The sequence below is a fragment of the Gorilla gorilla genome, chromosome 15 (assembly GCF_029281585.2).
Source record: "Gorilla gorilla gorilla isolate KB3781 chromosome 15, NHGRI_mGorGor1-v2.1_pri, whole genome shotgun sequence".
NCBI classification, from domain to species: Eukaryota; Metazoa; Chordata; class Mammalia; order Primates; family Hominidae; genus Gorilla; species Gorilla gorilla.
The window spans coordinates 83850521-83877117 of NC_073239.2; the positions used below are offsets into that span (position 1 = coordinate 83850521).

The 26597-nt window shown below is 33.8% G+C and overlaps 1 protein-coding gene across 15 annotated transcripts in view; it reads left to right on the forward strand.

The window, feature by feature from the left end:
- The window catches only part of GPHN (gephyrin), a 674811-nt gene that overhangs the window by 455100 nt on the left and 193114 nt on the right, over positions 1 to 26597 (forward strand). For 6 of the 15 annotated variants that reach the window (XM_055362132.2, XM_055362139.2, XM_063698324.1 and 3 more), the window contains one exon: positions 16497 to 16553. The exons of 5 other annotated variants lie outside the window; for them this stretch is intronic. In XM_055362132.2, the coding sequence (XP_055218107.1) occupies positions 16497 to 16553 (57 nt within the window). Of the gene's footprint in view, positions 1 to 16496; positions 16554 to 18747; positions 18820 to 26597 lie in introns of all 15 variants that reach the window. 4 more of the 15 variants (XM_055362127.2, XM_055362131.2, XM_055362129.2 and 1 more) reach the window with 1 other exon arrangement.

The window sequence follows — 26597 nt, forward strand, 5'->3', positions numbered from 1 at the left end:
TTTATTAACTCATTAAATAAGTCTTTGCCTGGTAGTAGAATAGCAACAGTGAGCAAGTAGACATTGTTCCAACTTCTACAAGTAGATCAGACAACTAAAAATTAAAATAAAGTATAATAAATGCTAGAATTGATTATCAAGAATACATAATATTATGGAAATAGCTACCAGAAGCACTTAACCAAGTCTTTGTGAAAACACAAAGGGTTAAATAACCAAGTTATGATTCAAAACTAACAGTTCCAACCTTTCCCTCTGTAGCTTTTTATCATTGGGCCATATGTAAGCTGAAACACTTCCTGTCCATCTGCATGTGTTAATCCATTTATTTAGGTCAACAACTATAATAGTATAGTATTATAATAAATATTGCAATATATCTATATTGCAATATATCTATATATCTATATATATCTATATATCTATATATATCGATATATATATCGATATATATATCTATATATATCTATATATAGATATATTGCAATATAACATCCTAAATTATATATTGATCGTTTAAGATTCTCCAGCTATAGTGAGAACAAAATCTATAAAACTATACCGGGTCTTGATTTCTTTTTGTTTTTTTGGTACCCTCATTACAACCTAATGAAGATAACCATGTATTATCTTTTCTAAACAATTCTTCATAGATTACATTTTCTCCAGCAAATTTGTTTGCTGAAATGATATCGTATATAGGGAAAAGTCATTTCTCTTTTATATCATATATTTTCTTTTAATGAAATCTGACTGAAATGAGGAATGATTTTCACTCCTCTTGCTTTATGACAGTGAAGTATCTTTCAAGAACAAAGTTGGGATATTTGACTTCCATTGTCCTGAGTAAAATAGTGCCTAAGTCAAATAGTACATAAATTATATTTAAAGAAGTATAGACAATATCTAGACTCAAGTTCTAAAATAATGATAGTCTTCTAAAAATGATTTGCTGGAAGAATAATTCTGTAATTGATAAATTCTCTTTTAAAGTGAGCATGATTCATAGCTTAGATGAGTGCTGATTTTCAATTATGAAGGACAGCAGCATCTCTATTTAGAAATAAAATCAAGGCCGGGCACAGTGGCTCACGCCTGTAATCCCAGCACTTTGGAAGGCTAAGTCCAGTGGATTGCTTGAGGACAGGAGTTCGAGACCTGCCTGGCCATCATGGCAAAACCCCATCTCTACTAAAAATACAAAAAATTAGCCGGGTGTGGTGGCACATGCCTGTAATCCCAGCTTCTTGGGAGGCTGAGGTGTGAGAATTGCTTGAACCTGGGAGGCAGAGGTTGCAGTGAAATGAGATCAAGCCACTGCAGTCCATCCTGGGCAACAGAACAAAAGTGTCTCCAGGAAAAAAAAAAAAAGAAAGAAAGGAAAAGAAATCAAGAAGCTTAAGGCAGAAAATAATGATTACAGCAAAAAATAAAAATGTTTCAAACTTTCAATTTACCATTCATTTTAGATGTTATTAAAATGAAGAATATTTTTAAACACTAATTTTATTATCGTTTTATTCCCTAAACATCTGAAGTTTGATTTTGAGTAAGTAAATATAGTCTGTAGTCACATATGTTCCTGTACCTTAAAAGTTAGCAAAGAATTTTGTGCTTAGAATAACCAGCAAGTTGTGTTTTTTTTTTTTTTTTTTGCTCTTAGGAAGAAAATATAAATATTATCAATATCTAATTGAACTAAAGTTTATACAACAATTAAAATGTAGATGTATTGAAATATCTTTATATGAGGTATATATACCTTTAATCCACTAATGTCTAATACTATATTCAAACAAAATATGTAATTATTACTTCTTTGTAGGTTTCTCTTACTGTCCTTTGAGCAAAAGAATTTAGATTGCTCTGGTTAAGTTATATTCTTAACTCAGGGTTTTTAATGTATGAGTCTGAAAGGCAGTGTGAATTCCTTTACCTATAAAAATGGCACTGCTGATTCTATATCAGCATAATATTTTCTCTGGGGTGTTTTCCTAGTAGTGTTAGTTTTTACAAAGTATTGCATATTGTCACTATTTTCCTTTGTGAACACCAGGGTGATTATGTGATATGGCTAGGTCATTGGCTAAACCTGGGTTCCCAAGTCTCTGGAGAAGCTCATAAAATGGCCATACTTCCAGCCTAAATCAAGTCACTAACTGGTGACGGCAAATTATTTTTCTCCTGTTTTTAAGAGCCTAACCAAAATCAGTAAGACTATACTAGACATCAAGCTTCTTTGCTTTTGCTGAAATTATATCAACATTGGTATGACAATATGTTCAGCTATTAATGACATTATAGAAATAGATTCTACACATACCATCAACACACAACAAAAAGGTTGGAAACCAGTGAATTAGTGAGATCAAAAATACATTCTCTGAACAAAAATATGTTTTCTTTTGTGAACATTTACCTCATCTGGGGGGTGTTGAGCAATAATATTCTCTGCATTATTGGTTAGATCCAGCATTTCTCAAACATACTGGTCTCCAGACCCCTTCAGGCTTTTAACAATTATTAAGGACCCCAAATTACTTCTGTTTATGTGGGTTATATCTAACAATATTTGTTGTACTAGGAATTCTGAGGGCCAGGCGTGGTGGCTGTAATCCCATCACTTTGGGAGGCCGAGGCAGGTGGATCATCTGAGGTAGGGAGTTCAAGACCAGCCTGACCAATGTGGAAAAACCCTGTCTCTACCAAAAATACAGAATTAGCCAGGCGCGTTGGCACATGCCTGTAATCCCAGGTATTCAGGAGGCTGAGGCAGGAGATTCGCTTGAACACGGGAGGCGGAGGTTGCTGTGAGCCGAGATCACGCCATTACACTCCAGCCTGGGCAACGCGAACGAAACTCCGTCTAGCTAGAAATAAAAATAGTAAAGCCTTTACACGTTAACATAAACAACATATTTTATGAAAAAATAAGTATATTTTCCACAACCAAAGAAAATCTGAAAATAATGGCATTGTTTTACATTTTTTCAAATATATGTTAATATCTCGCTTAATAGAAAATAGCTGAATTCTCACATTTGCTTCTGTATTAAGTCTGTTGTAATATGTTGTTCTGATTGAAGAATAAACAAATTGAGCCTCATATAGATATATAGTTAGAAAAGGAAGGACTATATTGTTCACATTTTTTTATAATTGTGGATGTTCTTTGATACCATACCAAAAATTTACAATTTTTAGTTTAGTAAAGGTTAGTTGAAATGTTGAATCTAAAACCCTGGCTAGGACGATTCCATACTCACACCTTAAAATCCATTGGTCTGTCTTGCACTTCAAATGGATCTTTTACCCAGGCATGATTTTGGAACACATATATTGGTCATTTGGAAAATACAAATTCTTCCAAAAGTTGACATATTTTGTTATATTATATCAAAAAGTCACCTTCATTAATATAATCACCAAGCTCGTCTAAAAAGTCTGGGATGTACTGGAAGCTCTTAAGCTCATAGTGGCACATAGACATTTTCTAAGTTCTAATTTACGCTTTGAAGCTAGAAATTGGGCCGGGCGTGGTGGCTCATATCTGTAATCGTAGCACTTTGGGAGGCTGAGGCAGGCGGGTCACTTGAGGTCAGGAGTTCGAGACCAGCCTGGCCAACATGGTAAAACCCTGTCTGTACTGAAAACACAAAACTTAGCCAGGTGTGGTGGTACATGCCTGTAGTCCCAGCTGCTTGGGAGGCTGAGGCAGGAGAATCACTTGAACCCAAGAGGTGGAGGCTGCAGTGAGCCGAGATTGCACCATTGCACTCCAGCCGGGGCAACAGAGCAAGAGTCTGTCTCAAAAAAAAAAAAAAAAAGAAAAGAAAAAAAAGAAAAAGAAAAAAGCTAGAAATAGTATTACTGGCGGCCGGGCGTGGTGGCTCACGCCTGTAATCCCAGCACTTTGGGAGGCCGAGGCGGGTGGATCACGAGGTCAGGAGATCGAGACCATCCTGGCTAACACAGTGAAACCCCGTCTCTACTAAAAATACTAAAAATTAGCCGGGCGTGGTGGCGGGCGCCTGTAGTCCCAGCTACTCGGGAGGCTGAGGCAGGAGAATGGCGTGAACCCAGGAGGCGGAGCTTGCAGTGAGCCGAGATCGCGCCACTGCACTCCAGCCTGGGCGACAGAGCGAGACTCCGTCTCAAAAAAAAAAAAAAAAAAAAAAGACCAGAAGTTATAATTCCCAGCTAACTCCATTCATTTTCAATGTGGTATTACTTCTGCACTTGGATAACAACTAATTTTCCCCAGGATATTCTGTCTACTAATAGATAACATACAAAGCCCTCTTTTAAGAAATAGGCCAGACGTGGTGGCTCACACCTGTAATTCCAGCACTTTGGAAGGCCAAGGCGGGTGGATCACCTGATGTCAGGATTTAAGACCAGCTTGGTCAACATGCTGAAACCCTGTCTCTACTAAAAATACAAAAATTTAGCTGGGCATGGTGGTGGGCGCCTGTAATCCCAGCTACTCGGGAGGCTGAGGCAGGAGAATCGCTTGAACCCGAGAGGCGGAGGTTGCAGTGAGCTGAGATCACGCCACTGCCGTCTAGACTGGCGACAGAGCAAGACTCTGTCTCAAAAAACAAAAAAAGAAAAGAAAAAAAGAAATAACCTGGTTGTTGGCAGATAATTCTATTGAGTATATAACTGGGGATAGCTCATTTTTGAAATCAGTTTAGAACATTTAAAATGTGGGAAATTCAAATAAAAATGCAAATTTTCACTGTTTTCTAAAAAGTCAGATCAACATTGCTGGCCCACCACTGATATAATACTCTATATCAATACTCAGCTAATATTCTTTAGACCCTCCAGACTATTTTACTCACTTACATTAAATGCCTGACTCCTATGGACATTTAAGTAACTGATTTCTGCCCTAATTCACTGTTATCTAATTTCTCCTCCCTTATAACATGTTTGGGGATTTATTCTCATTTGTTAGCGAAGCAGAATTTTGAGACTTCAAATAAAAGACAATTCCCTTACACCCTTTTCTAATGAGAAAGGCACTACCTAGTATGGGAAAGAATTTAATATTTTGATGAAACTAAAATTACACAATAAAGCATTTTAACTATTTTTGGTCTATAACTTATTTTCAATAGTTTTCCTCTGATGTTCTGCTGGGTATGTAGGATTTTACCTCGATCTTTCTTTTTTCGTTCATGCAAGTGTCCCCTTTGTTTTTTCATTATAATTATCATTATAATGATAATTGAAAATGAAACTTCCCCATCTATTTCTAATTATTTAATGGTCACAGAGCTATGTTTATTACTGAAGCTAAATGTAACAACTATGAAATGTATAATTGCCACTCTGAAGTCTAAACTTGCAAATGAAATTTGATATCTGAGAAGATATAGCAAACCAAAAATTGCTAACTGTAGAATTAACATTTTATAGCTAAGACAGACTGTAAGTGGTAGAGTTTCTGTATAGTTTCTTTTTTGTTTAAAAAAATGTACTTACTCATTTGGAAAAAATTTTTTAAATTCACATAAAAAAAGTTCTTATAAAATACCCTTCATAAATAACCACTGTTAAAATTTTGCTATGTATCATTCTCTTATGTTTTTCTATGCATTTAAATTCTTATCATACTAAGAAGGCAGTGATTAAGAGCTCAGTTTCTGGAGTCTGACAGGCCTGATGATGAATCACTTACTACATGTGTGGCTTTCAAAAAGTTACTTCACCTCTATAACCTTAATTATCTCATCTGTAAAATGAAAAATAATGATACTATTTGCTTCATAGGGTTGTCTTAAGAATTTAAGTTAAAAATGTATATAAATCACTTAGCACAATGATTAAAATATAAGTACTCATTAAACAGTAGCCATTATTATTAAATTGTCTATAGCTTTTAACCTATCTTGCTTACTTAGTAATATGAGCATCTTTCTATGTCATGAACATCTTTATATGTTGTAAATTACCTTCTACAATATTACTTGGATTTTTTGATATTCTAATTGATAGATGTGACATAGTTTTTTCACCAACCCGTATTTTGGATATTTTTGTTGTGTCTTATTTTCTAGTTTTAAAAACAATGCTGTAGATAATCTTTCAGAAGTTAAAGGTTTTGGAGTCATCTCTTAATCAAACTCAGTAACTTCTGTTATTTCTACTTTTATTGAAAGTATATGCAGAACTTTTAGGTCTAAGATTTCTATATTTTACATTGATAGCAGGAATAGATCATTTTTGTGTCTTCATGAGTTTAATGATATATTGGAAGAAGCAGTTTTTAGCATTTGCATTTGACTGATTTACTGGCAGACATTTAAAAACTATAAACCTAAAAGTCGTCTGAAAAGCTAACAAGCTTGAGTGTGTAAAAGTATTATACTGCGAGGCACAGCATATTGAGTACCAGCCCTAGGCTGCCATATTATAACTTTATGAGGGCTGGGCACAGTGGCTCATGCCTATAATCCCAGCACTTTCGGAGGCCAAGGAGGGAGGATCACTGAAGCCCAGGAGTTCAGGACCAGCCTGGGCAACATAGTGAGACCCTGTCTCTGCAAAAAAAAAAAAAAAATTTAATTAGCTGGGCATGGTGGTAAGTGCCTATAGTGCCAGCTACTCAGGAGAATCACTTGAACCCAGGCGGTTAAGGCTGCAGTGAGCTGTGATGATGCCACTGCACTCCCAGCCTGGGTGACAAAGCAAGGCTCTGTCTCAAAAAATAATAAATAAATAAAACTATGAGGACTAGTTGACCTCAGTTTCTGTTATTTGTAACATCAAGATATTAAATAACCTCTAAAGTCCCTTGTAGGCTTATAATTCTTTTCTTTTGAAATAGTTCCAATATCAACTAAAAAATATTTTTAAGCCCTTCTCTCTCTGATATTTTATTAATCTCCAATTAATACAGAATAATTTACATTTGTTTATCTTTTGCATTCTGTTCTAGTACATAAAGTACTAGAGACAGAGATTATTAACAGAAAATGTTCTAACTTCACTTAAGATCTTTTACATTTAGGTAAAGCTTGTCTCTGTTAAATGAAATATTGATTTCTCTCGATATCCACTCTAGTTTTGTTCAAGTTATAAGAAGATAGGGAAGTGAACTGTTGAAATACAAGAAATTGTGAAATTAAGAATACTAGCATTCAGTATAATTAAATAGCTTTGATTCATTTCAACTGTTTTTAATTGTTTCGGACATATTTTGTATAAAACAGCCCAACAAATATAAGTGGTCCGTCCCATCATTATTTCAGCAACAAAATTTATTAGATATAGGCATGATTTAGAGCTATTTAATATCCCATTTTGACTTTAATATAGAGTACATCCCATAGTAAACTATCCTCTGGATCTTCATATGTTACAATGATACATATTCTAAAATTAGGTATTTTCTGGCCCAAAATTTCAGGATTATCTCCCTACTCATTCTACTTTTGTTAAAGAGAAAACACAGAGTAATTCAGAAATTCATTGAATATTTCAGTGAATATTTTTAAATGCATATTATATGTCAAATACTGTATTAGCTATTGGGGATACAGCAATGAATAGACATTTTAACCCTGTTCTTAAGGAGCTTATAGTGGTAATATGTGAAAATAAAATATTTACAAGAAATCTACCATATACAGGGTTGACAACCTCAAAGAGCTCTTCTAATCCAGTAGGAAAAAAAAAAAGGATGAGTAAAAGGTAAGCATAGTCATTTAATAAAATAAATACATGCAGCACAGAAATATGTGGGGGGGGGAGTACACTCTCACTAGAAATCTACTAAAAATGTAAAACAACACAAATTTTGCAATCAAATTGATGACTATTTAAAAACTATAATCATCAGTACTGTAATGAGCAATGACATGAGTATTTCTTTTCAGACTAATAGGAATATAACCTTTCAAGCAATAAATTCGTATAACCTTTCATACACATGTGTTGTATACCTGTGTTCTCTACTTAAAAAGTATATACAGGCCGGGTGTGGTGGCTCATGCCTGTAATCCCAGTACTTTGGGAAGCCGAGGCGGATGGATCACGAGGCCAGGAGATCGAGACCATCCTGACTAACACGGAGAAACCCTGTCTCTGCTAAAAATACAAAAAATTAGCTGGGCATGGTGGTGGGCGCCTGTAGTCCCAGCTACTTGGGAGGCTGAGGCAGGAGAATCACTTGAACCCGGGAGGCGGAGGTTGCAGTGAGCCAAGATCGCGCCATTGCACTCCAGCCTGGGTGACAGAGTGAGACCCCGTCTCAAAAAAAAAAATTATGTTTTAATCAGTCATTTTGTCTCTAGAAATGTATCCAAAGTAAATTATTAAAGAGGTCATCTCAAACTATGTACAGGAATTTTTATCACAGCATTATTTATATTTGTGAAAAATTAGAAATAATTTTAATGTGTATGGAAAATAACTTGTATTAATAGTACACACATACATAAGTTATTCTATAACTTTAAAAATCATCTCATTAAGAATATTTAATGACATGAGAAAATGCTGAAACTACAATGTATAGTTTAAAAATTAGTAAACAAAACTGTAGGAATAGGATAGCAAATTATTTCACAATATACATCATTTTTAAAACCAGGAAAATATACATATCTGTTTGGTTTTTGTTTGTGTATTTTTTTAGATAGGATCTGGTAATTACACGGATGTCCTTTGGCCTATTTTTCAGATTTGTAGCCAAACTTAATAAAGCCAACTAGAGTTATTTATACCTATATTTACAGGCATACCTTGGAGATATTGTAGGTTCAGTTGCAGACCACTGCAATAAAGCAAAAATTGCAATAAAGTGAGTCACACAAATTTTTCGGTATCCCAGTACCTGTAAAAATTATGTTTATACTCTCCTGTAGTCTATTAAGTGTGAAAAGGATTATGTCTAAAAAAACACAGTGTGCATACCTTAATTAAAAAGTACGTTAGTCCTAAACCGTTATTACAGTCATCTGAGCCATCAGCAGGTCATAATCTTTTTGCTGGTAGAGGGTCTTGCCTCAATGCTGATGGCTGCTGACTGATCAGGGTAGTGGCTGCTGAAGCCTGGTGTGGCTGTGGCAATTTCTTAAAATCAGACAAGTTTGCCAGATCGATTGATCCTTCCTTTCACAAGAGATTTTGCTGTAGAATGCAATGTTGTTTGAATGCATTTTTTCTACAGTGAAACTTCCTTCAAAATTGGAGTCAATCCTCTCAAACCCTGCTGCTGCTTAATCAAGTTTATTTATGCAAAATCATTTGTTGTAATTCCAACAAAGTTCACAGCATCTTTACCAGGAGTAGATTTCATCTCAAGGAACTCCTTTCTTTGTTCCTTCATAAGAAGCAACTTGTCATCTGTGAAAGTTTTATCATGAGTATCACAGTAATTCAGTCGCAACTTCAGGCTCCCCTTCTAATTGTAGTTCTTTTGCTATTTCTACCACATCTGCAGTTCTTTCTCCTCCACCGAAGTCTTCAACTCCTAAACATCCATATGGTTGGAATCAACTTCTTCCAGATCCTATTAATGTTGATATTCTGGGCTCCCATGAACCAAAAATGTTCTGAATGGCATCTAAAATAATGAATTATTTCTGGATGGTTTTCAATTTACTTTGCTGAGATCAATTATAGGAATTACTATATGGCAACTGTATAGCCTTACGAAATCCATTTTAAAAATAATAACATTTGAATGTTGAAATTACTTCTTGATCTGTAGGATGAAGAGTGGATGTTGTATTAGCAGGCATGAAAACATTATCTCCTTGTATATCCCAATCAGAGCTCTTGGATGACTAGGTACAATGTCAATGAATACTTATATTTTGAAAGGAATCTTTTTGTCTAAGCAGTGGATTTAACATATTTAGTAAACCATGCTGCAAAAAGATGTGCTGTCATCTAGGCTTTCTTGTTCCGTTTGTAGAGCACAGGCAGGGTAGATTTTGCATAATTCTTAAAGGCCATAGTACTTCCAGAATGGTCACTAATCATCGGCTTCCACTTAAAGTCAGCAGCTGCATTATTCCCTACCAAGATAGTCATCCAGTCCTTTGAAGTTTTAAAGCCAGGCTTTAACTTCACCTCTCTAGCAATGAAAGTCCTAGATGACATCTGCTTCCATTTATATAAAGCTGTTTTATCTACACTGAAAATCTGTTGTTTAGTATAGCTGCCTTCATCAAGGATTTTAGCTAGATTTTCTGGGTAGCTTGCTGCAGCTTCTACAGCAGCACTTGCTGCTTCACATTGCTCTTATGTTATAGAGACATCTTCTTTCCTTAGACCTCATAGGCCAACCTCAGCTAGCTTTCAACTTTTCTTCTGCAGTTTCCTCACCTTACTCAGCATTCATAGACTTGAAGAAAGTTACAGCCTTGCTCTGGATTTGCCTTTGGCTTTGGCTTTAAGGACTGTTGTGACTGGTTTGGTCTTCTATCCAGATCACTCAGACTTTCTCCATATTAGCAATAAGGCTGTTTCAGTTTCTTCTCATTCATATGTTCACTGGCGTACCACTTTAAATTTCCTTCCAGAACTTTTCCTTTGCATTTACAACTCAGCTGTCTGACACAAGTAGCCTAGCTTTCTGGCTGTGTCAGCGTTCAGCATGCCTTCCTCACTAAGCTTAGTCATTTCTAGCTTTTGATTTAAAGTGGTAGACATGCAACTATTCCTTCTACTTGAACACTTAGAGGCCACTGTAGGTTTATTAATTGGCCTAATTTCAATATTATTATGTCTCAGGGAATAGAGAGGCCAGCCCACAGAGAGGTAGAAAGACAAGGAATGGTCAGTCTGTGTAGCAGTCAGGGCACACACAGCATTTATCAGTTCAGTTCACTATCTTACATGGGCACCATTTGTGGTACCTCAAAACAATTGCAAAAGTAGCATCAAAGATCGCTGATCATAGACAACCATAACAGATATAATCATAGTAAAAAGTTTGAAATATTGTAAGAATTATCAAAATGTGACACAGAGACAGGAAGTGAGCACTTGCTGTTGGAAAATTGGTGACGATAGATTCGCTTAACACAGGGTAGCCACAGACAAACCTTGAACTTGTAAAAAACGCAATTATCCATGAAGCACAGTAAAACGAGGTATGCCTGTATACCACAGCATTTTTACATCCAGGCTAAGCCAGTCTCTTCTTAATCCTGCTGGATAGAAAATTTTATCATATTTCAATGAAAGTTCAAAGATAAACTTTTTTTTGGTCTCATGTACAAATAATAAAAAATATTAAGAACATATAATGTGCTGCCTAAAGGTTATTTATTTTAACCCACATAATAACTCTTTTATTAAAGATGAGTTTTATAATTTCTTTTTAGACAGATAGGAAATTTGGAAAAAGTAATTTCAGTTTAATTATTCTCTAGTTAGTGAACAGGAAATAATTTATGTAAAGGTCTAATTTTATATAGATTAGATTTAAAGGTCTAATTTTGTATAGATTATACTGTCTTGGAATCAAAACTATATAGAACTTTAAGATCAAAATTATAAATGTGTAATAAAATATAAATAAATAAATGCAAATGTTAATATATCATTAGACATCAGAACCTTTAAAAAAGATGATTTCCTGGCTGGATGCAGTGGCTTACACTTGTAATCTCAGCACTTTGGGAGGCCAAGGCAGGAGTATCACCTGAGGTCGGGAGTTTGAGACCAGCCTGACCAACATAGAGAAACCTTGTCTCTATTAAAAACACAAAATTAGCTGGGTGTGTGGTGCATGCCTGTAATCCCAGCTACTCGGGAGGCTGAGGCAGGAGAATCACTTGAACCCGGGAGGCAGAGGTTGCGGTGAGCCGAGATTGCGCCATTACATTCCAGCCTGGGCAACAAGAGTGAAACTCCGTCTCAAAAGAAAAAGATTTCCTAAGGATAAAAATATGGCAGAGGGGTTTAGAGGATCTGTAACTTGCCACCATGATTCTAACTTTTGACTTCTCACTTCTTACTCTTTGCAACTTTCCTTGACCTTTTTTATCCTTTTATTAGTTTAGTTTTATAATTGTATTTCCTTTCCTCCAGAAACACATTAGCAATTATTTTTCTGTGACACATTTGTATATTAATCACCTCTCTTTCATTTTCTTCCTTCCTTTATACTTATCTTAATAAATCACAAATTAAAATGTTCTATGATGAGGCACCAGCTTTACTGAAAGGGCTGAATAATATAATATTATAGTGAAGTAAAATATTAACTTAATTCCAAAAGTACTTTGTTATTTATAGGAATTTGTTTAAATGTTGAGCTCTTAAGCAAAACTTTTTTTAAAAATCTCTTTCTCCAAATCATAGCTACCAGAAACGATCTATAGCTGCCCCAATATATACTGAGTGATACTGGTTGGAAAATAATTTCTAAGAAAAAAGTTTTATTTCTTTTCATTGATAATCATAATTTTTTTTAAAAAGCCATGATATGGTATAATAATGTTAAAAATATTAGTCTCAGAATAGTTCTGAAGGTAAACTAGATCTAAAAATAAAATGGCCAACTCCTTAGCACAAACAAACAGAAAGAAATGTTGGTTTAATCTATGTAATTTTATTCTAAACTGATACAAAATGTATTATGGAGAGAAGGGGAGAAGGTCTACATTCGTTATTCCATAGGTAAGAGACTAAATTTAATTAAACAACCTGAGAGTCAGAAGGTGATATCAGCTGCACTTTCATATTATTTATTGATGCATTCAGAAAGCCACTGAACTTCTCCAGACCTTGGTTCCCTTATCAATAAAAGAAACACACAAAATATACAACATTTTCTAAAACATTTTCACTAAACATTTTGTAACTGAAGAAAAATATGAATGTATATACCCAGTGATATGTGAGTCTACCTTAATGCAGTTATCATAAGCCTGAAATTTCTTTGAAGTTTTGTATTTTATTTTAAAAATTAATATCAAGTTGATTTTTAAACTATGAAATATATGTTTGGTTTAATTAAAATACTACATTTACAATTACTTATTTTTGGCAAGAGAAGTGAGGGTGGGGCTAGATAGTTTTCTACCTTGTTAATGGTAGAAATCGTTTTCAGAGAGCTCAGTTTTGGGAAACAGCTAAATCAAAGGGAATCAACACCACATATTAGTTTAGGATCCAGGCAATTTCTTTTGTTGCATAATATTACTAGAATCCAAATTCTTGGAAAAAAAAGTAAATACAAATGTCAAAGTCATTTTACTACAGGCCAAATCCTGGTAATTAATCACTGAGGATAGTTTCCTCAGTAATTAATCCCTGAGGAAAGATTCCCAGAATGTTGCAAAAGAGGTAATACAGTGCAACATTTTCAGAATATTTCTAAGGAATACTTTGTTAAATATATTCTAGTTGAGAGACTGAATAGAAGATTGAAGTGTTTTGGATCCCATGGATAATATCTTTTAACATCTTGGTAAAATACTTGTCAAAAGATTTCTTCATGATTAATGATGACATTTTTTGTTTTGCTACTAAATTTTGATTATCAATATATATAAGTAAACTAATAATCTCAATTTACTCCATAATCTTCACAATTATTTACATTCAATTCTCACTTTGTTTATAATGCCGTGATAGTACAATATAAACATTTACAGTTTAACCTCTCTTAGATACTGATAGTGTTTTGCCTTTAGAAAAGTATGAATAAAAATAGCTAATGATGTGAAGCTCTTATTATTAAGAATAGTAAAGTCATTCATCTTAACTGAATGCTAATCTTTTGTGATTTCTTTTAAATTCTTATCTAAAATGTAATAATCAAGCATTTGGCCAGGCACGGTGGCTCACGCCTGTAATCCTGGCACTTTTGGGAGGCCGAGGCAGGTGGATCACATAAGGTCAGGAGTTCAAGAGCAGCCTGGCCAACATGGTGAAACCCTGTCTCTACTAAAAATATAAAAATTAGCCAGGTGCAGTGGTGTGCACCTGTAATCTCAGCTATTCAGGAGGCTGAGGCCGGAGAATTGCTTGAACCCGGGAGGCAGAGGTTGCGGTGAGCTGAGATCATGCCACTGCACTCCAGCCTGGATGACAGAGCCAGACTCCATCTCAAAAAAATAATAATAATAATCAAGCATTTGGATTAGCTGTGAATTTCTTTTATGTATACTACCCCACTATAACTGATGATTAGTGGAGGACTAAAATAAATAAGGACATTACATTTTAAATCTACTGATTTCACTTTTCTCTATTTCTCAAATTCTAGTTTATATAGACATCCTTTTCAAATTCTTTCTGAAGTTTTTCAGTATTAGGTATTATTGTTACCGGTTTCAGAAGCTGCAAAAAAATCACATGAAACTTGAATTGTAGCCATTTCTGGCTTTGAAAAACACCTTGGCTTTCTAAGGTTTTCCTCCTATGATGGTTTCAAAGACAGGCTTGTTTATAGAAATTTGAAATCAAGCATTGATGAGCGGTTTGCTCCCAAAGTCTCTATATAAATCGGTCTTATAATCTAGTTTTTACATTCAGAGTTTAGTGGTAACTGTCTTTTTTTCTTCTTATAATTCATTGTTTAAGTTTCTATACTTGCATTTGGAACTGAAATGGTACAGGAAAAATGTCTTCCATATATATAGTAACGTAAAATTTCTTCCACAGATGGAGAGAGACAGACAGACATAGTACATATACATACACATTCTGTTATAAGCATCAATTTTTTTCCATCCCATATATTTTCAGGCCTGCTAAGGGAATGCTACTTTAAACTAGAAATTAGGGACTGTTGATTTCGTTCTTAGGTTTGTCATCAACTTCCAATGTAACCTTGAAAAAGATACCTAATGTTGCTGGGCTTAATGTAATTTTAAGCCTTCTAGAAATAAAAGACAACATAGAAAATGGTGTTCACTTATTACTGTGTAAGTTCAGAACATCTTCACAGTTTCTGAAAATTTTCAGAAAGCCTCATGAGGCATCAGACTCTTATATTTTTATAGGAATCTACCAACTCTACCTTTATAATCTAGATATTGTGAATCTGCATTTAAGATGGAAAATAGCTTTTGATATAAAGACCTCAGAAATCAAAGAAAACAGCACAAGAGGATGAGCAGATATTATGAACTCACTCTGAATTCACTCCATAGGGAGCCCCTCTGTTATAGGTGCTGATGTTCTAGTTAGTATCCATTGTTTCTAAATTTGACAATTCTGTTCCACTAAGAATAGTAAGAATTGGTGATTATCTTTTGGCCATAACATTTAGTTAATGCTGAAAAATTAGTAAAACTTGTTTATATCCAGTAGAGCCAAAAGTTGATGCAACTCTTATATAGCAATATGCTTTTATTCAAAACGAAAATTCCATTTTCTCAATGTGATTATTCCTCAGCAATTTCTATATGCTATCAGAGATCTTCTAAAAGGGATAAGACAATATATATCCTGCTTCCAGGAAATAAAATTTTATAGGATGTTCAGGTTTCTATTATTTCTTGAAGACTTTAACTGGGAACTTTTGGCATCACACTGATATTTCTGCTATCTCCTAATATAAGCAGGAACATCACAGCTAACTTGACCTATGCTGGTCTGAATTGAGACCTCATTCTGGAATCCATAGTGTAAAACCACTTAGTCTGAAGCTTCCTATCCCCTTTGCTCTTCACCCTGCCGTTTTTTTTTTATTGCCTCCCTCTTTATCCAAAACATTAGTTCTCATTAGAGCTCTATTTAAAAAGTACCTCCTCTAATAAAACATTTTGTGTTGAGAAACTTCCCTTGCTCATTTATGCAGTAATGTGAAATGAGTTATTTTAAAAAAAACAGTTTTGCTTTTCATTTCCCGTCTTACCCAAGATAGCAAATTTTCCAAGAGGAAAATTCAGCTAAAATAACTGAAAGCTTTGAGGTAGTAAATATATCTAACATTGGTCTGGCATTAAAATTTTCTGGTTGGGCAGCACAATTGTTTAATTGGGAATCTCAGTGACAGCTGAACAACCTCAATGCTTGGGTCAGCAAGCAGAGGAGCTTCACTCTGTCACCTATCAAGAATGATGCTTGTCAGGACTGATCTTTCCACCTACAGAGCATTCACGTTTCTAGTCATACCATTTATGTTTTCTAATATTACAATGGAATAGACACTAAAACACTAAGAGAGAAAAGTACATAGGTATATTTGTAATTCTTTGTTTTTTGTAAGCCAAATGCAAATGTAATACTACTCCAGATACTGCTTCATCAGAAGTCCCCAAGATAACCAAAAGTAAGTGCCAATTTCCTCATCTCAAGGATAGTGCCATAACAAAGACTGAATTCTACGGACCAGCCTATTTGCAGAGCATGTCATACAGCCTCTGGGTTAGTTAACTCCTTGGCCTCCTAAGAGCTACCACAGAGAGTCAATTGATGTTTTTGCATGTATTACTTACTAATGTATAGAAAAATTTTTAAGTTCACTTTTTCTTTATTCTGTCTTTCTTACCCATCTTCCCTCATTGTAGCAAATTAGACGGCCGGATGAAAGCAAAGGAGTTGCTAGTAGAGTTGGATCCCTCAAAGTAAATATGTTTCTAACATTTTTTGGCAAGATTTCGTCTATAGCCTACACTTCTTCCTTTTTGGAGGGTGGTGGGAGGAAGGGGGCTTTTTCCATTTTTCACCATCCCATTTTTTTTATTTTAATATTTTTATTGGCTGTTGGGTCATATTACTTTTTTTTTGTTTCAGCTACACATAGAGCAACCAGCTGAAGGCAAGCTGCCAAATAACTAGCTTTGAATGGCACCACAAACAACAGAAAGGGCAACTGCCTCATTACAGGTGCCTATAATTTGGGGTTCTAGAATAAACCGTTCCTCTGATTGATGTCACTGTGTGTTAAGTTCCTGTTACACAGAGAACTAACATTTATTTTCAGAATATTATCTCCACTTTTAACTTTTTTTTGTAAAAAAATAATTTTAATGTTATTTTGGTATCATCACCATTTATAGTTCATTTCAGAGAAAAGTTATCATGAGTTAACAATATGTATTCAATACACATAATCTTAAGAAATAGAAAGAAATTTTATGTCATGTAGTATAATGGGCCCACATATAGCTGATAGTAGTTATGCCCTCTTAATCCCCTCTGTTTTATTTTTTAAATTTCAAAAAACTGACACAACAATCAACAGAACCAGATACATACCTAAATGTTTGTCCATTTGTGTATATAATCTGCTAATATACAATTGAAAGATTTCTAATTTGATCATCTTGTTTGCTAGTTGCTAAATATTTATTTGCTCAATATGCCTTGGGCACTCAGTACTCAAACATTTAATCATAATGAAAAGGTAAATAAGTTATCACTCTTATGAAACACAGACCAATCACATTTAATGCTGCCACCTTAAATGCAAGTTAGAAAATTTGCTGAATTCTAAAAATATGCAGAAGAATTACCTCACAAAATTAATTATTTTCTTCTATCTCAATCTCATTTGCCCTAACAGCAATAGTAACTGTTAAATTAATCAAAATGCTAGAAAATTCAATGCACTGGGATGTCCTAAAATTTAATGACTACCTTGAGGCCTAATATTCAATCATTTCAAAATTTTGCACACCTCCAATTTATTTCCATTTTGCAATTTATGAAATACTAATTTCTGCACTCTTTCCTCTCCTTGCCTCTTCTGCCTTCTTAGCTTTACTTTTTTGTTATTGTTTATTTATTTGTGTGTGCGCACGCACATGAGTGCACATGGATGAAGGTGTGTTTGTATGTTTGTGTCCTTTATTTCAGAAAAGCCATCCTCTCTGTTCTCTAACACTGCTTTATAGTGGATAGCTATTTTATTAAAATGTTATTTCACCAAGGATAAGCAGAGGGGATGGGAAGTGTTAATAGTGTGCCTATTTCAAAAACTAGGTGTTTAAGATTATTCAGTCAGAAAAATGTGAGTTTATGTATCCTGATGATATATCAGTAGCATTCCTCACTGTCTATCTGTGAGGTATCATATTTTATCTTTGTCTTTAAAGGAAGATAAATCCATTAATGGTTTAAACTATGGATTATGACTCAAAATCAGGTGAGAAGGTACAGAACGACATGACTTTTTGAAAATTACTGAAGGTGAAATAAAGATAAAAATGGCATCCATAACTGTAGCACCATGTACTGTAAACTGGATTTTATGTGCGAGTGCGCGTGTGTGCAGTTATCTCCGAGTTCAACTTCTGGATGTATAGGAAGAACTTCAAGTTATAAATGTATGTTTATTGTTTTTAAGTGTATATACAATATGAGTATGTATATACACATATATATGTTTAAGAACAAAATACATTTTATAATTAAATCAGTTTATATTAATATGGATGCAGTCTTGAATCAAAAAGTGTGTTTGGGAAAGAAAGTCAAATTTCATAATATTTAAATATCTTTACTCCATGTTTCTACAAAATAGAAAATGTCAAAGTGAATCTCTAGGGGATTTATAAGGATGGTTATAGTATTTATTTTCTCTAATGCTTTGGGGAGAAAAGACGCTGTAATTAATCAAAATAAAATGTTGACTTCCTAGTCACGGGTTTGTTGAGCATGCATTCTTACGTTATAGAAAGACCTTTGATGTTTTGAAATGTTTGCCAAAGGCAGTGAGAAATGTATAATGCTATGATCTTATTTTTAAAAGGAAAAAGGAAAACCGAAAAGAGAACAAGTTGCTTTTTCAATTCATTTTCTGATGTTTACATGTAGCTCCATCGAAAGCTGGAGGAGCTCAGAGATCACCTAGAAGGCAATGTGAAAGGATACTCTCTCAGAGTAAATGTACGATTTCACTTGGTGATTTTTTTTTCCCTAAACTTCTGCTGACTGGTAACTCCAAATCTGATTGGTTTGTCCTCTCATCTCCATCTTTTTCCTTTCTGTCTCTTTTCCCCCTCTTTCTTTCTTTTCTAGCTGCGGCTCCATGCTCCCATTTATGAAATAAAGATTAAATTAGCAGGGTAGAGGACCCTAAAGCCACACTGACTAACATTGCTGTTGACTTAATAATATTTTGGCCCCAGTGCAAAATAAAATCTTTCTTTTCAAAAATCACTATTTCTTATACAATTGTATACTTTTTTGAGGATCTTGTCATGAGACTTCATTTGGAGATTTTTCTATTGGTCATGTCTTCTACCCCTTGTTAGTTATGTCAGCAGAATAATAAATTATGAGCTGGATGTGAGGGGTATATCCTTGATGGTACAATTTCAATTTTCAAGGAAAATAATCAGTGTTAGGGTATCATAGGTAATCTGGCAAGTAGACACATTTGTTCTGAGTTAATAGACTTAACTCAGACTCTTTTAGAATAAATGGATGTCATTTTGTTTAAAAATAAGAAAATTAGCAGTAAGTACCTTCACCAGGAACACCTTCACGTAGCATCTTATAAATACTTGAGCTAAAGTCTAATATACCCAAGACAACCATTGAAGGAGGACAGTACCTTGTATCCACTCAATCCTGTACATACATCATATAGTCAGAATTCATAATAGTATTTTTTGTGACAGATAGTTCAGACTATCAAGATTTCCAAGAAAAATCTCTAAATTGGTTTTGGTATAAATGTAGCAGAAGAAAAACTAAATTACTATAGTAATTTATGGCTTTCATTTCTGGGGTTTCTAAAAAAGTTCCTGTGAATCCTGGTATCCGATTTACTTCTCACAAGTTTATTACCATTCATTTAATTCACACAGCTATAATAGTTTTGTTACAAAAAGTAGAATTAAAGTTAGGGATATGATAATTATCTTATTTCTCAGCTTGTTTTTAATTGTATACCACACATAGTCATGTGTATCTCTACACTAAATTTCTGATTATTGAAATACAAAGTGATTTTTATTAATAAGTTGTTAATTCTAATAACTAAACAGAAGGAATTAATACACGTGTCTCATATCTCTACTTCTTCCTTTGAGCTACTCTTTGTTTTCTGCACATATTCTTATAGAATTTTGAAAACCATCCATAATCACTCCCCAAAATCTATTTTATCATTTTTTAAAAAAAAAAAAAGATTAGTATGGATTTTATGATTAAATCAGTCTGGACATACCTAATTATTCTAGAAACCCATAAAAATATTTTAATGTATGTATTTTAGTCTTGTGCTCTTTCCTAATCAATCATGAGAAGTAATTTTTCTTTTCAATGAAACTGAGACCAAAAAGTTGAGACTTGCTGATTTCTGTATGGTAATGAGTTAGTAAGAGACCAACATCAAATTTAAAATTTGATGCCTTAAAAATTAGGTTATCTCATGCCATTATTTAATTTCCTTTTTCAACACCTGTACTACTGTATAATGATTAATCTCATTTTATTTCACTGAGAAACACTTTGTTCTGATTACCTTGTTTCTAAAAATGTTAAATATAAGGTGTATCAGTCTAAGGATCCTGTTAACTGTCCAATATAGAAAAAAAAAAAAAACTATCCAAAGGCAAGTAGTATCCTCTCTAGAGAGTTCAGCTAAGGAAACATGCAAATCAATTGCTTAGCTGAATTTTCAGTTTCTCTCCTTACCCTTTAATTCCTACTACCCAAGTATACCTTAAAGTGCCTTGAATATTAAAAATTGATGCTAAAAAGAAAAAGTTACTCTCAGAACCATAGACTATATTAGACAGGTTTTGTTTCTAAAATGAAGTAAATTGGCATTCGGTGATGATTTTGTTTCATGAAAATTTATTGTAGGTGTACACACACAAGAACAAGTGTATTAGTCCATTTCCACATTGCCATAAAGATACTACCTGAGACTGGGTAATTTATAAAGAAAAAAGGTCCAGTTGACTCACAGTTCCAGATGGTTTGAGAGGCCTCAGGAAACTTACAATCATGGCGGAAGGTGAAGGGGAAACAAGGTGCGTTGTATATGGCGGCAGGAGGGGAGAGAGCACAGGGAAAACTGCCACTTTTAAAACCATCAGATCTAGTGAGGACTCCCTCACCATTTACAAGAACAGCATGGAGAAAACTACCTCCATGATCCTATCACCTTCCACCAGGTTCCTCCCTTGACATGTGGAGATTACAATTCGAGATGAGATTTGGGTGGAGACGCAGAGCCAAACCATATCAACAAGTATATGAGGTGTCTTTTACTTCATTAAAATGCTGGTGAAGATTTCAGTCAGATGAAAGAGTCAGAACCATGTTCCTTATACAATTGTATAATTTTCTGAGGATCTTCTCATGAGACTTCATTTGGAGATTTTTCTGTTGGTCGTGTCTTCTACCCTTAGTTATGTCAGCATGATTACAGATTATGAGCTGGATCTGAGGGTTACAGCCTTGATGATTCAATTTCAATTTTCAAGGAAAATAATTACTATTAGAGTATCATCATAGATAATCTGGCAACTAAGCACATTTGTTCTGAATTAACGGACTTAACTCAGACTCTTATGTACATAACCTACAGTTACTTTTACATAACAGCAGAGTTGAATAGATGAAACACAGATTATGTGGCCCATAAAGTCTAATATATTATTTAATAGTTAAATTAAATTTTAAAAAATTCAATTAAATATTTTATTTTATGGAGAATTTAAGATATCATTCAGAAGTGCAGGATGAAGATTTAATTTGCTAATAGTTTAATTTGCTAATAAATAAAAATTAAAATATTTTAAAATTAAATATTTAATATAGAAGGTTTGACATCATTCAGAAGTGTGAGATAAGGATTTAATTAAGTCATTAATGCTTGAATTGGATGATGTAGACAATATGTTATTTTTTAGAAAGGGAAGAGCCCTGTACCATTATTGATTAAGGATAATGTAATCAACAATATAAAATAGAATATTCTAAGATACAATGTTTTGAATAATGTTTATTTCTCATATTAAAATGTATTATTTATTCAACATTGATTCATAAAATGGGATGTATTAGATTATTGATTTTTAACTTAAAAATGCATCATCTTTTTCTCTATATCATTCAAAGCAGAAGTATTCTGAACTTTAAGTGCGCTTTTAGTAATTTTAGTAATAATAAAATCATCATCTTGTACCTAAGCAGAATTTTACTACCTTAATGACTACAAAAATTACTACAAATCCTTAGATTGGTGATGTGCTGATAGTAATAGTAACTGAAGAATAAAACCACATAGAGGAAAAATTAATTTTCCATTTAGTCAAATGGATGAATCTAGTAAGAAGAATATTAAAAGTAATGCACAGGCTTGAAGGCCAGTGAAGACAATGTTGAGAACTGAAAAATACAGGATAAGGCAGGGGACGGTGGCTCATGCCTGTAACCCAGCACTTTGGGAAGCCTCACTGAGAAACACTTTGTTCTGATTACCTTGTTTCTAAAAATATTAAATATGAAGTGTATCAGTCTAAGGATCCTATTAACTGTCCAGTATAGCAAAAAAAAAATTTAAAGGCAAGTAGTATCCTCCCTACTTGCGGGCTGATCACTTGAGACCAAGGGAAAAACCTCCTGTCTACTAAAAATACAAAAAATTAGCCAGGCGTGGTGGCATATGCCTATAATCCCAGCTACTTGGGAGGCTGAGGCACAAGAATGATTTGAACCCAGGAAGTGGAGGTTGCAGTGAGCCAGGATTGCTCTGCTGCACTCCAGCCTGGGCAACAGAGTGAGACCCTGTCTCAAAAAAAAAAAAAAAGAAAAGAAAAGAAAAACATAGAATAAGATAATCCAAAGTAATACTTTCTTTACAGAATATAAATCAAGGTAAATTTACAAAGAATTTGATTACTTGACGAGCAGTGGGGCCAAAGAGAGCCTAAATATTAAGATATTCAGGAAAAAAGTAGATAAATGTTCATGAAATAAAGGTAGTTAAAAGAAAAGAAAGGAAAGGAATGAAAATACTCATATGCCACAATTTTGTATTTTCATCTGAATACTTAGTTTATGTATTATGATATTAAATTTCTATTCAGCTACAAATACGTGTAGATAGGTTTTGGCTGAGCAAGTGTGATTTTTTTAAGGGCTATGATAAACAAAAAGGAATATGGTTCATGAAGACAGATTATTGGCATATAAGTGAAACTAAGATGGAAAGTGATGAAATGGAAGGAATATGGCAATTATCTATAAGTACTTAACTATACTAACAAAAATTAAAGGATGGTATTTAAAGTGAGAAAAGTCAAGGGAGGAGTTGTCACCCAAAATAAGACTACCTTTTTAATAAGTGTTAAGAAAAATACCTGAATCAAGTTAGAAAGTAATGATCTTTTGAACCATGATTTTTAAATGTTTAACAATTAATTTCCTGAATGCCAATATGGGATAGTATGAAATAGTGCTAATATAAATAATGAATTGGGTAACTGTGATTTTATAGATCTTTAAAGATGAGTATTTTCATTGCAGCCTTAGCTCTGAACTACTTTCTTATATTTTTGATAAATAGATACCTATTGTCTTTAGGGGGGTTTTGTACTTTTATTTTTATTGAGTTAATGCGATAACTCAGAGATCAGCAAATCCTGTTTTTTTATAGGCCCACAAGTTAAGAATGAGTTTTGCATTTATAAATTGTGGAAAAACATAAAAAGAAGAACATTTTATGGCATGTGAAAATTATATGAGATTCAAATTTCAGTGTTTAAAAATAATGTTTTATTAAATTATAACCATGCTCATTCATTTGCACATAACCTGCAGTTACTTACACAACAGCAGAGTTGGATAGTTGAAACACAGATTATATGTCTCATACAGTCTAAAATATTTACTCTCTATTTAAACAGAAATGTTTGCTGAGTCCTGCTGTAACTGGTTAGTGTGTCAAAATAACGTTGACATAGGAATGTTTATAATGGAGTTTGTGAAATTTCTTCATTTTAGAGCTTGAGAAAAGAAGCCTGCTCATTTTTCTGAGGATGGTTTCAGATTATTCTACAAGGAAGCATGTTTGGAAAGGTTGATCTCAAATTGTCTACCTTTACATTTTTATTCTCTTCTTTTTTATTGTCTTCTCTAGCTATTCTCTCTCTCTCTTCACATAGATTTCCCCCTCTACACACACACATACACACAAAGTCTTCAAATGTGGAACTCTAATGTGGATAGAATATAGATTATAAATTTCTCTTTTATTGGAGGCTCATTTCTGGGTTTTCAGAGTACAAAGATAAATCTCATTATTGCTGTCTTAAATGTTATATAAAATATGTTTTTAGAGTATTTTCATTTCACACATTGCATTTTTCTATTTTTTACTTCATTTCGTCTTAACAAAGATATTTCCCCTGAAGACCATGATGAACTTTTGATTTTTGCTAAATGCCCTGTTTTGCCTCACCTAAAATCATATACCTTCTATGGGAAATTTTATACAACTGGAAAAGATACACTGACATGATCAAGTAATATATCATACCTTAAAAATCTAAATGGTATTTGAATCGAATCAGCTAACTTTGAGTGGGGAAGAACAGATGAAACATTTGTCCCTAGATAAGTAAATATTTAATAGTCCTTAGGTGAGCAAACAGTTTGTAAACTCTACTTACTTTAAGCAAATTTGAGTGTCTCTTGATTCTTTTATGTAGAACATTGTTTGAGCCTTCCTTGTTTGGCATTTTGGCATTTACTTATATTAATATTCATTTATTTACTATTTCATTTATAATAATTATGTAACATCTGAGTATCTTGGTAGATGATGTCTTATAAATATGACCAGACTACAATAATGATGAAGATAACAGTAAGTCAATTTTAGGATTATGTCTTTGGACTAATTTTGAGTAATTTTACTACTTTTCACTTATTGTTATTCTCTTAATGTAGTTAGTTCAATTCTAAGGTTTCAGTTTTAAAAATAAGAAATAATGGCCAAGCGCAGTGGCTCACGCCTGTAATTCCAGCACTTTGGGAGGCCGAGGCGAGTGGGTCACCTGAGGTCAGGAGTTCAAGACCAGCCTGGCCAACATGGTGAAACCCCATCTCTACTAAAAATACAAAAATTAGCCGGGCATGATGGTGGGTGCCAGTATTCCCACTTACTCGGAAGGCTGAAGCGAGAGAATTGCTTGAACCCGGGAGGCGGAAGTTGCAGTGAGCCGAGATCACGCCATTGCACTCCAGCCTGGGCAACTGAGTAAAACTGTCTCAAAAAAAGAAAAAGAAAAATCTATCTTATCCTGTGCTTTAAACAAAAAAAAATCTCATGATATTAATAAAATCACCTGCAGTGGCCTAAGACATTATTTAGAATGGAAGTGACCCATTTCTGGGATGTTTAATGTGCACCATAGAATTGCCCTCCTCGGAACTGACTTTAATTCAAAGATAAAGTACTAATAAAATATCTCAAGTAAATTTTCCTAGCAATAGAAAATAGAGAACTGAGTAAATTTTAACAATGACAAGACTCTCAAACTGTTTTGAAAGATAAAGTATTTCAGTTTTATGGGCATAGATATAGACACAGAGCAAACATACACAGCAAGATTTTCTTAAAACTAGCATTTGGCTAAAGAAATTCAGATATGTGCATGGCTGAAAAATGTGTAATTTCTGAACATGTATAGAATTTACCATATTTTCAAAAGTACCTCTAAGCAATAAGTGGCTATGATACTTTTTAGCACAAATCTTTGTGATAGTTTTAAAAATTCTGAGCATTATTTCATCAGTTCAGTTTTTTAAGATAGAAGAAAAAGGGTTTGTATATTCATTTATTAAATAAACATATATTGAGTACCTACTACATTCTGCTATGCGTGGCACTGGAAATACAGTTAAAGAACAAATCTTAGATAATAAGTGCATTTGTGATTCTTCTACTGTCACCTTCTCCAGTACCTTCATTTCCCCACCGTACCTTTTGTGTTTTGATACTTCCTGCAGTATTTGTAAATAGAGAATACATACTTAACAACTTCATCTTACATGGCATTGTGAGACAACCTAACGAGAAAAGAGTACACAGAATTGAACATGGCAGTGTGACAACGTAGAAAATAAGAACAGGGAAGAACATTATCAGTTCAGCATCATAAAGGTTAAACATTGTTGTAAGTACAAAATAGCTATTTTTAAAAATCAGTGATAAAATAGCTGTTCCAAAAATTCTGTGAATCATTCTAATAAAGGTTAAGTCTGTTGAAGAGTTGTGTGTTTAAGTTTTTATATTTTTATAGTGTTGCTATTGCCATTATATTGTAGAAAGTGCCTCAAAGCAATAAGTGGCAATGATACTTTTTCGCACAACTCTTTCTGATCGTAAGCTTTAAAATTCCTGAATGTTATTTCATAAGTTCAGTTTTCTAAGAATAGAAGAAAAGGGATTTGTATTTTCATTCATTAAATAAGCATTTATTGAGCACCTACTACATTCTGCTGTGCTTGGCACTGGAAATACAGTTAAAGAACAACTCTGATAATAAGTGCATTTCTGATTCTTCTACTGTCATCTTTCTTCGGTGGAGAAAGAGAGGTTCAGTAATACCAAAAATGGAATAGTTGAAACCGGAAAAAAGAATCAGAATACTGGTTTTGGTGCCCTCTTTAATGAATACTGTGAATATGTATGGTAG